General features: G+C 55.3%; 1 protein-coding gene across 2 annotated transcripts in view; it reads left to right on the forward strand.

The window, feature by feature from the left end:
• The window catches only part of LRIG1 (leucine rich repeats and immunoglobulin like domains 1), a 114,162-nt gene that overhangs the window by 89,956 nt on the left and 12,059 nt on the right, over positions 1-12,147 (forward strand). For both annotated transcript variants that reach the window (XR_011250895.1, XM_069561847.1), the window contains exons 9-11: positions 2,290-2,370; positions 7,803-7,874; positions 8,615-8,686. Coding sequence is in view for 1 of the 2 variants with exons in the window: in XM_069561847.1 (XP_069417948.1) it covers positions 2,290-2,370; positions 7,803-7,874; positions 8,615-8,686 (225 nt within the window). In the remaining variant the exon portion in view is untranslated. The remainder of the gene's footprint in view (positions 1-2,289; positions 2,371-7,802; positions 7,875-8,614; positions 8,687-12,147) is intronic.

Raw genomic sequence — 12,147 nt, forward strand, 5'->3', positions numbered from 1 at the left:
GTAAGTCTTTCCCCATTGGGTTGATGGGAGAGCAAGCCACCTGCTTCACTGTATTCCCTTCTCACGGGTCTTGAGTTGGAATTAGATCCAAAGCTGACTTGTGATGTCTGCCATGGTCTCAGACTTTAATATCTGAAAACGAGCTGGTTGAGCAGAAAACTGTCCTTCATTCCCCGTAGGGTGGCGCCTAAAGTGATGAAGCCTCAAACTCGTCATCAAGCGCTGGTTCCCACACTGCTGCTGATGGGATGTGGGGTCCGGCCGCGGGAACTTCCCAGACCGCACGCCGCCCCCGGGTCAGCAGCCCAGTGGGGGCCGTCCTTGCATCCTGAGCCTCCCCGCAGTGACTCGTGGTTTTGTCCAGAGCATTTTTATTGAGCAAGGATGGTACTGAGGCGCGTGTGCTGGGCTAGCATCTCAACTTTCTCAGCACAAACTGTGCGTTCAGAAGCCCATGTCCACAAGAGGTGACGGGGGAGTCCTGTGTCTGTCCCTGAGCCTCCCAAGGGTCATTTAAACCAGCAGAGGTGGTCGTGTCACCTTCCTCTCTGCGTCCCGTGAGGTGGAGGGAACTTTGAGAACTTGCTGCAGGGCGCTTTTCTGAGACTGAAATTTTTTAGCCATTGGCTTCCAAGAATTTCCAGGCAACAGAGAACAAGCAGCCAACCAGCCATGGAGTGGGGGTTGTGGGGGGCGGGGGCGCATCTGGATTTCAACAGAGGGTTGCAGGTCCTCCCTCCCAGGCCTGGCCCCTGCAGAGAGAGCGGCTGCTCCAGCCTGATGGGGAGAAAGGCCCTTGCACTTGGCAGAGAGGGCTGAGAAAGCCACCACGCCAGGCCATCGCTGAGGAGTGAGAAAGAACCTGGACACCAGGCTATTCAAGCCAGGGTCAGTCCCCGAGCCCTGACTGTGCTGACTGACATGGCCAGGATGTTAAGATGGCGCAGGCCAGAGAAGAGAGAGAAAACTCTGGCAGCCGGGACTGGAGCAGGGGGACAGACACACAAAGCCACAGCCCCAGGTCCTAGGTGTTTCAGGACGAATAGGGAGGAGCCAATGCAGAGGAGGAGGCCCTTCCAGCCTCCGAATTGCAGCTCTCTGCGCATGCTGCTGTAAAATAAAGGTCAGAGCAAGCGACGCACTCCACGGTCCAAGCTCCCTGCCCCGCTGGCTCTCCTGGGAGCCAAGAGCAGCATCCCGTCCTGTTCCTGGCCCACGTCTCCAGGGCTTCAGAAAGGAAGGTGTGAGAGACCTTGTGGAAAGTCGGAGAGCCGACCGGGGCGGCACGGGGGCATGGTCACCAGGTGGGGTGTCTTGCCTGGTGGTGACCTGCCCTTGGAAGCTGGGGCAGGAAGCTGAGTCATCAGCCTTGTGATTCTCATTGTGGAGGAGACCGGCCCGAGAAGTTGGCCTCATCCTCTCATCCTGGCAAGTGGGTCACAAGTCTGACTCAGCACCCAGATGTGCCTGGCTGGGAGTCAGCACCTGTGGAGGCCCTGGGGGGAGGTAGGCATTCAGGGTGCAAAACCTGCTTGCCAGCCTGGAGGTGGCTGCAGAGGGCCCTGTGCCGGGGGCTTGTTCTTCACCGTCCCCCTCCTGTGCGGGCTTTGTGCAGTGTCTCGTCAAGTCCAGGGAAGGGACCCTGGGCGGTAGGAAAGCAGATGAGAACCTTAGGGAACCTTTTGGACTCATCCTCAGAGCAGTGGCGAGAAGTCTACCCTTGGGGAGTGGAATCCAAAGCAGGCTTTCCCCTGTGCCATCTGCACCCCTGCCCCTGGGGCTGACCTTAGCCCACTGGGGAGCAGCACGTGGAGCCCAGAAGCGGCTGGTCAGAGGCCCCTGTCAGCTTTATTGGGAGGCTGAGAAAGCCAGGCCGCACGGCAGGGTGGCCCAGTGGTCATACCTCTATTTTTTTTTTCCCTGTTTATTTCGTATTAGAGTATAGCCAATAAATTCTGTTGTGGTCGTTTCAGGTGAACAGTGAACAGACTCAGCCATACATACGCATGTATCCATTCTCCTCCAAACCCCCTCCCACCCAGGCTGCCACATAACACTGAGCAGAGTTCCCTGTGCTGTACAGCAGGTCCTTGCTGGTGATCCATTTTAAACATAGCCATGTGTACAGGCAAGCATGAGTTTGTTTTCTAATGCCTGAAATGTTAGGCAGACATGCCGTCCAGGCATCTGGAATAGACTGGGATGTTCTGAGCTCCCAGGTGGCAGACTAGGCGTGGGTCTCTCTTCCTACAGCAGACTGGATGCTAAGCCTTCATCTCTCCTCCCCAGGGATCTGGACCACAATGAGATTTCGGGCACAATCGAGGACACCAGTGGCGCTTTCACAGGGCTGGACAGCCTCAGCAAGCTGTGAGTGTGGGCCCTGAGAGATCCGTGGGGCTGGTGCACAGAGGTGACTCTTTCCATGCCCCTGCTCCCCACAACACACACACCACTTCGGTTGTGGGTCCATCCCGGTAGTGCTGGCACATTCATTGTTCTTTTGTTTGGAAAGGAAAGTCTGCATAGGAAGGCAGGAGGCCTCTCCACTTCTCTCTGACCTGCCGTCTCCTTGCTGCCCTGGGCGTTGGTTTTTTGGGGTTTGGAGGCCCGTTGCATCTTCTTTCTTCTTCAGTTCTTGACTGATGTGAAAACAGCCAACTTTTTTGTTGTTCTTTGCTCAAAGGAGTCTTGCCCTGTTATTCAGTTTCTAGAAATTCTAAATATCTAAAGCCCAGTAACTCTTGGCGGTTTAGAGACTTCGGGCAGTCTTTTTGTTGTCAATCGGTCTTAAAGAGAAACAGTCATTACCAAGGGTGACACAGTAGCTGTTTTTTATTCAGGGTTTCTGGTGTTTGGGGTTTGTTTTTCTAAGCTCCTAGAATTTGCAAGGCGTGTGTATGTGTGCATGCACGCCTGTGTGTGTTACATCTAACTGAGGAGGCGTGTATCTGTGTGTGTGTGTGTGTGTGTGTCTGTATGTTAGTGAGTGTGACATCTAACTATCTCAGGAGGTGTGTGAGTGTCTGTGACATCTGGCTATCTCAGGAGGCCTGGCTGTGTTTTGCATTTTTCTGTAGTTGAGGAAACGGGAAGGGATGTTGCCCACGATCACACAGCTACTGGTGGCAGGGCCTGTGTGGCCCCAAAGCCCACCCTGTCCCCTCCTCGTCCACTCTTTCTGCCTCTCACCAGCACTCTGCCGAGGCCACTCTGGGAACATTCAGGCATTGGGGTGGGAGCTGTTACTACTGTTTACCACCTCTCGAGTGGAGGGTGCGGAGGACGAGACGGAGAATGGCCACAGCTCCGCACCCCGCTCCCCCGGCCTGTTGTGGAGACGGCGAGCCAAGCACCAGAGTAAAGTAAATATTTTGAAAGCGGCAGTGGAAGGCGAGGCTCCGGGAAAGCCTGTGGTGGGAGGGTCTTTCTGAGGAGTTAGCATTTCTAATTTGTTTAGAAAAGTGGGGTTTTTCACGCCTTGGGTGCTCCGGGAGTGGTGAGTACGCGTCAGCTGCTTTGACTCAAGGTCTCTTCCTGAGGATCCTGTGTTCTGAGAGTGGGTCGGAAAAGCCTAGCAGCTGCCTTCTTCTCCCATAAAAAAGCCCACCTCCTAGGCACTTTGCCCCTCAAGCTTGGGAAGGGGACCACACGATGGAACACAGAGGCCCATCGTTGACAGGGGAGCCCCAAGCTTGGGATGCGGCTGCTGCAGGGCGTGGGCAGGGGTGTGGGCACCTGAGCAGCCATTGAGCTTGAGCCTCACCTCCAGCGCCTTGCCCAGCCCCAGCCTGACGAAGCAATGGCAAAGGTGGGGTCCTGTGTGGGGCTGTCCATTCTGTGAAAGCTGGAGGCGGTTCTCGGGTGTCCTGGCTTCCAGGAGGCTCTTCCCTGGCAGGTGAAGGGCAGCGACCCCCAGGGGCATGTGACCTCTGGTTCCGTGTAAGCCAGCCTGTGTCTGGAGCCTGGAACTACTTCCTGCTTGCCTGTGGTCTGTTCCCCAGCGTGTTCTCCGTTCCCCGCTGGGTTACAGTAACAGTCCTGTGTAAAGTCCCAAAGTCTCAGCCCGAGAGCCCGGATCCCTCGCTTGTGGTGAGCTGCTTGACACAGGCTCCTTGGAAATAGCTGGTTAACCCTGACCTGTAGAATAGTCTCCAGTCTCCTCCCACCCAGCTCCACTAACCAGGATCTTGGGCACGGAGGCTCTCCTGAGTGTTTCCAAAAAAGACAGATGTAAATAATTGGGGGAAACTGAGACAGTAACAGTAATTCCTTAATATCATTAAATACACGCAATCAGTTACTTAGTTGGGGTGGTATTTCAGTTCTGTCGCAAAAGAAAAGAAGTAATTCTCTTTCTTGGTTAGAAAAGGAAAGCTGTGTGACGCAGATTCTCAGAGGTGAGGAATGAGAAGTGGGCAGATGGGAAACAGGGCTGGCGCCGTTACACGATGGCCACGGCTGAGAGATGGGCTGTGATCTCGTGACCCTGGTGCTTAGCTCTGGTTAGAAACCAGCGTGAGCGGCACGTGGTGGCCCCTCCCGCCCGTGAGGTGGGCCTGGCCTTCGAGGCCACGAGGCCTGTGGTTCTGTGTAAACCAGCCCGTGTCCAGCTTGCAGCCCTTCCGAATGGCTAGTGGTGTTGAGTCAGCATCAGTCACGTGAAGTGGGAGGAAGCCGAGCTGCTTTGGTCTCCCTGGAGCTGCCTGAACGCTCTGCTCCGTGGCCATGACGCCACGTCGCCCCATTGAGCAGCCTAGTGGTGACCCTGTTGGACCCGTTATCGGGGGGCATGTCAGTGTGGAGGAGGGCTGTCCCCCTCGAGCTGCTGTCCACCCGTGGGGCTGCTGTCAGGGCTCCGGGTCCCCCGAGCCTGGCCGGCTCAGCCACGGAAGCACCTGGGGGGTGGAGATCGGGGACCTCCCTCGGAAGGGCCGGGGGACACGCTGTGTGGCCTGCACACCTCTAGTCAAGGACCTGGGGTCCTTCCTGCCAGGCCCAAGGCCAGACCAAAATTAAAACGTTTTCCAAGAAAGGAACAAGTGAGCTGCAGAGCCATAAAAGGCTTCCCCCTGTGAAGCCCGCCCTGCCTTTCATTTTCCAGCCGCTGAACAGAGCCGTCGGGGATGGGCTTTCCACCCAGAGCTTGCTGGCCGGGCATTACTGTGCTCACCCACGCGGTGGCCCCTCTCTTCCAGAATGTCAACGGGACACCAGCTGGGGGCCCACGTGTGGCAGGGGGCAGGGTTTCTGGAGCACAGGTCAGCCACAGAGAAGAGCGTTCAGTCACTTGTGTGCAGCAGGGAGACAGGTGCTGGCCCATGGCTCCAGCTCTCCCATTCCTGGGCACAGGCCCTTCAGTCTTTGTGGGGTGAGGTTAGCGAGAGCGGGGTTGGCAGGGGGTGAGGGAGAGGGTTTGATAGGTGAAGCCCGGGGTCTCTGTCTGCTCCAGGTCGGTGGTGTGGGGGACATCAGGCCAGCTGTCCTTTCTTGGGAGCCGTCATTGGGTGCAGCCACATTCATTGGTCCCCAGCACACGGGATGGGGGCGCCCCCCTCCCCCACAGCCCTGCTCTCCTCTGCCCACACAGTCTGGTGGGCGAGCCCAGCGCCCACCTGCAGACATCTGCTGGGGAATGGGAGGACCTGTTTCAATCCACCAACAGGTCAATGAGCCAGCCCCTGAATAACTGAGCATTTGAGATTTTGTTTTATTGCTATTGTCACCATTAGAAATAGCAGCCTGCCCTCATTGTCAAAGAGGTCAACGTGACTAATATTTAATGGGTAAAATAAAGCACAGCGTTTTTCCTGGATCTCATTTACGGAAGATTTCACTGAAGAGTTCACTACATTTTACTGGGACCTGGAGCATGCAGTGACTTGGCCTGGGGGATCTGAGTAAGTGCGAGGTTGGCAGCGCTGTCAGAGGCGCCGAGCTTCGGTGCCGCTCCAGGCTAGAGCTGGCTGCATTCACCCGGCCGTGAGGGAAGCCCCAGCAGGCACGGCCACCGGGTTTCTGAGTGTTGGGTTTGTTTGTCTTATAATGAAAACCTCAGACAGCAGTCATGGAAGCTCTTGCAACATGAGATTGTTTTCACGTCATGCAGACCGCTTCCCAGAGAAGGAAAGGGCAAAGGGGTCGGTGGCCTTGGTGCTACTTCGCCCTCGGAGGCGGGGGCCGGAGCTGCTGCGTCCGAGGGCCAAGCTCAGGGTCCCCGTGGGGCCGCTGTGACACTGCGGGGCCCGCGCAGCCCTGGGGTCCAGCAGCCCGGGAGCAGGTGGAGGCCGTGCCTGGTGCGGGCTGGGTCCACGGGGCCTGTGACCCTGTCTCTCAGAGGTAGCCTCGTGGTTCTCGCCTGCATGGCCCCAGGGACTCTCTGCAATGAGGCGGAGGCTTGGGGCCCATGTGGCGGGCAGCACCAGGCTGCCCTGCCATCTTTGGCTTCACATTTTCTTTGGCTTCACGTTTCTGAAGCCTCACGTTTCTCTTTCCAGAGAGGGCTTGGTGCTTCTTCTTGTCCCTCGTGGGCCCCATCCTGATGCAGGTCTGAAGCAGGGCTGGGCTTTAATGGCGATCATCCCCCTGATGCTCAGTGGATCTGGACGAAGAATCCCGCCTTTCTCTAGGGCTTTCTGCCCTGAGCACCTGCACCGGTGCCTAGGGGTCCCTGCCCCACGCTGTGGTTCGGAGACTTCCCGGACGCTGGTTGCCGGGAGCCTGCATGCTTCCTCGCCTGCCCTTTGCAGAGCCCTGGTTGGCAGCACGGCCGTGGAGCCGCACGCACCAGCTTGATCTCGGGGCTCGCCGCCAGCTTTGTGTGCCGCAGCCAGTGGAGAGAGTGCGGTGTGGGCTCTCATCAGAGCATCTGATAACGAGGGCGGAAGTCTGGAGTCTGATGCTTTTCCTTCCCGGTGTTCGGCCACTCCCGGCGCACCCCTACCCTTTACCCCAAGTCCAGGCTTGCCTCCCTTCAGATCACACAGCCTGTGGAAGAGGCATGCACGTGCTCCAGGCCACTGGTGTGTAGCAGGTGCCAGGTTTGGATTTTTGAGAAACTCTGGCTGTCACTGCTGAGATGGTGACTGGAGTGGCTGGCAGGCGGGTGCCCCCTCTCTCGGGCGGGCGGTCCAGGTACAGGCGTTAGTTAGGTCACCTTTGAGGACCCGTAGGATTTGGCAATCCTCACGCCATTGGCTTCATGTGAAACCTGGGCTCTCGCTGAAGAGCAGAGGGGCCTTCTCGTGGGCAGGGGCTTAGCTCCGTGTGGCCGCATCCTGGCTGCCATCTAGCCCACTGTCCTGTCTTTTTCCAGCCGCCTTTGGGGACCTTTATCCCCAGAATGCAGTCTTCAGAAGTGCCCTGTAGTCTTCAGTTCCGAGAGTTTTTATTCTGACTGTGCTCTCCTGGAGCCTGACGAGTCACCCTCTCCCCGCGAGACTGTGGCTACTCACCCCCCACCCGTGGGTGGTCCCTGGGGAGACAGCCAGGTTGGACGAGGTGATTTCCACTTAACACCTCAAGGGGCCTTTTTTGGCAAGACAGAGCATGGAGTTCCTACTTGTCATCACTGTTAAGTTCTAATAAAGATAAAAGTAGCTGAGTTCAGAAGGGGAGGGCCTGTGTGCCTCAGACACATTATCGCGGCCCAGGTCCCATTCCCACCGGCCTCTCCCCAGACCGGCCTCTCCCCAGACCGGCCTCTCAGCTGGCGTCGCCCTGACTCTGGGTTCTTTCTCCCCACACCGCCCTCATCACCCTCCCGCCCTCTCCACCTGTTTCTGGATGTTTGGAAACTACAGGACGCTGTTCGGCAACAAGATCAAGTCCGTGGCCAAGAGAGCGTTCTCGGGGCTGGAAGGCTTGGAGCATCTGTGAGTACCTGGCCAGGCCCCCGACCCCAAGCCTGCGGGCGCGATGCGGGGAGCCACTGGCGATGCAGCCATGGCTTTGTAAGCCCAGAAACAGGCTGTGCAGAAATGCCAGCTGCTGCCTTCTAAGTCAGCTTCAACTCTGGCTTTCATCTTGCCTGCGCCAGCAGCGGTCACTGAACATAACGGCCTCTTGGGGCTCACATAAATACCTTCCTCCCTCCCTTTGCCCGACGCTGACTTGGACCCTGGGCTTCTTCTACTTCCTTGATAACCCTTCACCTGTCTCAGGCTGGCACCTCCCCTTAAGCAGCTCAGCAGGGCTTAGGGACATGGTGGGCTGAGCCAGGAGGTGGGGGGACAGGGCCAGCCCTGAGGCTGATCCGTGTCACCATCTGATGCCTCTGGTACTGGAGTCTTAGTTTGTCTTTAAATCAAATGCAACCTTGATTCTTTTGGAAAAGTTTTCCCTATTGACTTGCTGAGCAGGCCTCAGCTTAGCTTTGATGCTGCCCTTAAGACTGGTTTATTCCCCAGTTATCCCATGTGCTTGTGTCAATATAGGTGAAATAGCCACTTACGGTGGCCTTCAGACAGGACATGGGGGTGTGACCTATTGCCCGTGGTTCATCAGTGAAACCAGGGCTGTCAGGAAAAATCCCTGAGCATCTTAACTCACACACATGGCTGACCTGAAGGATACCTAGAGTTTCTTTGCCTAAGTAAAGAATGTTGCTTTTCAGGAACCTTGGAGAGAATGCAATCAGATCTGTCCAGTTTGATGCCTTTGTGAAGATGAAGAATCTTAAAGAGCTGTAAGTACCCGGGATTCCGTGGCCCCAGATTAACCTGAGTAGAGGATTTCAGAGTAAGAAGTGCCTTATTTGCAGTAAGCTTCATTTTACCAAACAGTTGCATGATCCTTTACGGGTTTCTGTGGTGGCTTAGGTGGTAAAAAACCCACCTGCAATGCAGGAGACCCAGGTTCGTTCCCTGGGTCAGGAAGATCCCCTGGATAAGGGAATGGCAACCCAATCTAGTATTCTTGCCTGGAGAATTCCATGGACAGAGGAGCCTGGCAGGCTGTATAGTCCATGGGGTCGCAATGAGTCAGACGTGACTGAGTGACTAACACTTTACTTTCACACTTGGGATCATTTATAGTTGTAAGTTAAATTGTCTTCTAGAAAAAAAAACATGCCCTCTAGGGGCTTGTTCTGAATCAGGGGACAATACACCTTTTCTTACAGGACCTCAGTAAATAGTTTCCACGTTTTGGGCCACAAGAGCTCTGTCATGACAGCTTGATTCTTGAGCAGAAACCAGCCATAAATAATATATAAATGCGTGGGTGTGGCTGTGTGCCAGTAAATTCTTATTTACAGAAACAGGCAGTGAGCCTGCAGGCTGCAAGCTGATGACCCACTGCTGTCGATGATGGGAAACAAACTCTCTTCTGTAAAATGGATACTTGTCCCTTTAATTACGTCAAAGACAAGTTTCCATCTTTAGGGTGTGCTCACAATGAAGGGCCTTTATCGAGAGGGCTTTCTCTAAATAGCAGGGTGGGCTATGGACAGGGCAGAGCTCCCGGTGGGCTGTCACATGCACCTCGGGATGCAGAGGAGGTGCCCGGCCCCCCACGTGTCTCAGGCCCCGTGGCGTTCGCAGGTGCTGGCGCTGCCCTGCAGTGTTTCCTTGGGGGCAGCAGGGGTTAGAGCAGCTCACCTCTGGCGGGGCAGCTCATCTGAGGATTGAGGTGGCAACACCCAAGCTCCCTTTCTTCTTCCTGTGCATGTATCTGATCCCTTAGTTCCCTGGAGGTGCAGCTTTGGGTTCTTGAAGTAGCAGACAGAGGCACACATGGCATGGCGGTCTTTGCACCCTGAGCTCATCCTCGTTCCTGAGGGCCCTCCTGGTGGACCCTTGGTGGGGGCAGGGAGCGGGGAATGGGGCAGGAGAGAGGCATAGTCTCCATGGTTGGAAAGGAGAGCAGAGGAGGCCCCAGTGACGTTCCCCTGGGAAGGACGTTAGTGAGGGGAGGCAGGCAGGCAGGCGGGCACTGGCCTCATGATGCTTAGCGTCCTGTGAGATTCCTGTCTGTCAGGTCGTGCTGTTTCTCAGAAGGGCCACGATCTTAGAACGAGAGTTCGTGGAAGGATGGACACGTGGAGAGAGACATGATAAAGCAAGCATCACAAAGCACTCATCGTAGAATCTAAGTTGTGTTTTCACTGTACATTTCTTCCAGCATTCCTGTGTTTTAAACTTTCCAAATATAGTGCTGGAAGTAAAAACAATCTGATTAAAGGGAAGAGGGTGTTTTGAGGGAAAGACAGCAGGACAGGGAGAGAAGAATTTCCTTTGGGCCTCTTTAAAACTCAGGTTTCCTTAGGGTTTTCTATCTGGAAACGACTGGACCCCTCCAGGTGCTTGACTCCCCCCCGCCCTGTCCCCCAGATGCTGCTTTTGGTTCTGGAGGCTCAGCCTGGGCCCCTGCCTATGCTTCCCACCAGTTCCTGCATGTACCCAGCTGGGGCTGGCCCTGGGCCCAGCCCTCTGATGGGAGAAATGGGTAATCCCACTTGGTCATTTTCTTCCCTCATTGGATCAAGGCAGGTTGAGCCGTGCACTTAGTCATCCTCTGGGTAAATTTCCACAAGCAATGATTAGAAACACACTTGGAGTTGGAGTCACGAAAATGCATGATGGAAGCCAGCAGAGTGCTGGGGTGGCTGCAAGGCGGGAGCCCAGGACGGCCGTGCTTGTTAGCAGCAGGGAGCTGCAGAGTCTTGGGGTCACCAATGACCCCCGCAGTCTGGCCTTTCAGGCTAGGCCTGGTCTTGGAGGTGGTGTGTGTGTGGAGGAGAGGTCGGTTTCCCCAGCGTCTGCCTCCATGTCTCTCCTTCTGTCCTGTTAGTCCTAAATTCTCTAGGACAGCCTTCTGTCCATCCTGAGCACCCACTGTCTTCTAAGGTCTCGAGGCTTCCATCTGCAGAGGTTTTAATGGGAGGAGGAGGTGAAATTCTCCAGGAAGCTGGGCCAACAAATGCTTTGCATGTGTGACATGAGGTTTAACCCTTTCCAAAAACGTTTCTGATCAGGGAGAAAAGTCAGGTGTGTTTTCTCCAGTTTGTTTGTGTGGTTCAAATGAAACACATCCCTGTCCCCAAAATGAAGGCCTAAAGGCTCCCAGTGATGGCCAGTGTCTCCCTTAGACATCCATGTGGGGTGCCCAAGCCTCCCTGTGGGAAGGGGCAGCCACTCCGGATGGCCTACCAACAGTGGGGAGCCCCTTTCTGCTCTTCACCCGTGCTGAACAGTTTTCTGGTGCCTGGTGGCACCTCTACAACCACTGTTCCAGGGAACTCTCCAGATGTGGGGTGGGAATTGGCTGTTTGTCCATGCTCAGCTGTGAGGGCCCTCCTGGCACCTTAGGAAACCCTCAACAGAGCAGCACCTATGAGAACCCTGCAACCGAGCAACTCTACAGACAGCGCTAAGCATAGCCCTACCCCCATCAAATACAGATACAAAACCTAGTGTTGATGTTAAGGTGTAACATGGGCAATATCCCAGTTATAATGGCTCAGATCTCAGTTATTTCAGTCTTGAGAAATCACTTCCCCAAATTATTTTAATAAGTGAAGATGCCCAGCTCATCTGGGAATGGTGAGGAATGGGAGCAAAGAACAGGTTTTATATATTTTGTCAGCCGTGGGTTCTCTGCCTTCAGGTTCATCCCGCCTTGCTGTTGACTGATTTGATGGCTTCTCTGCTCATTCAAAGGCTGAGTGACATACAGGAAAATGAAGAAGGGGCTACGGAACATGGAGGGGGGAGGCCAGGGTGGCGGACAGGTGTTGCTCTAACAGTGGCCCGTGTGACATTGCTGGAGTTTCTGAGCATCTCAGCAACCCCTTTTATCACCATGCACCTGGACCGCGTATTCCAGGGAAGCCCATGGAATAAGCCCTCCGTCTCCACTCTCGTGGCAGGCTGACCTCCAGCTCACGGCCCGAGGTCTTCCAGGAACAGGGCAGGTCTGCTCCTCGGCTGACTTTTCTTCTGGTGACTCCTCAGGAAGGAATGTCCGCTGAGATGGCGATTCCGATTTCTGTTGAAAAAGCTTATCCGTAGTTGCTGAGAAATGAAAAAGAAAATATTCTCTGTTTTGGTTGGAGCCTCACAAAACCCAGCTTGTGCGTTCTCATGCTCCCTGGGCAGTGGCAATTAACTCACAAGCACTATTTAGGGAGCGGAGCCGATTCCTGCC

This window comes from Ovis canadensis, chromosome 19, assembly GCF_042477335.2.
Source record: "Ovis canadensis isolate MfBH-ARS-UI-01 breed Bighorn chromosome 19, ARS-UI_OviCan_v2, whole genome shotgun sequence".
NCBI classification, from domain to species: Eukaryota; Metazoa; Chordata; class Mammalia; order Artiodactyla; family Bovidae; genus Ovis; species Ovis canadensis.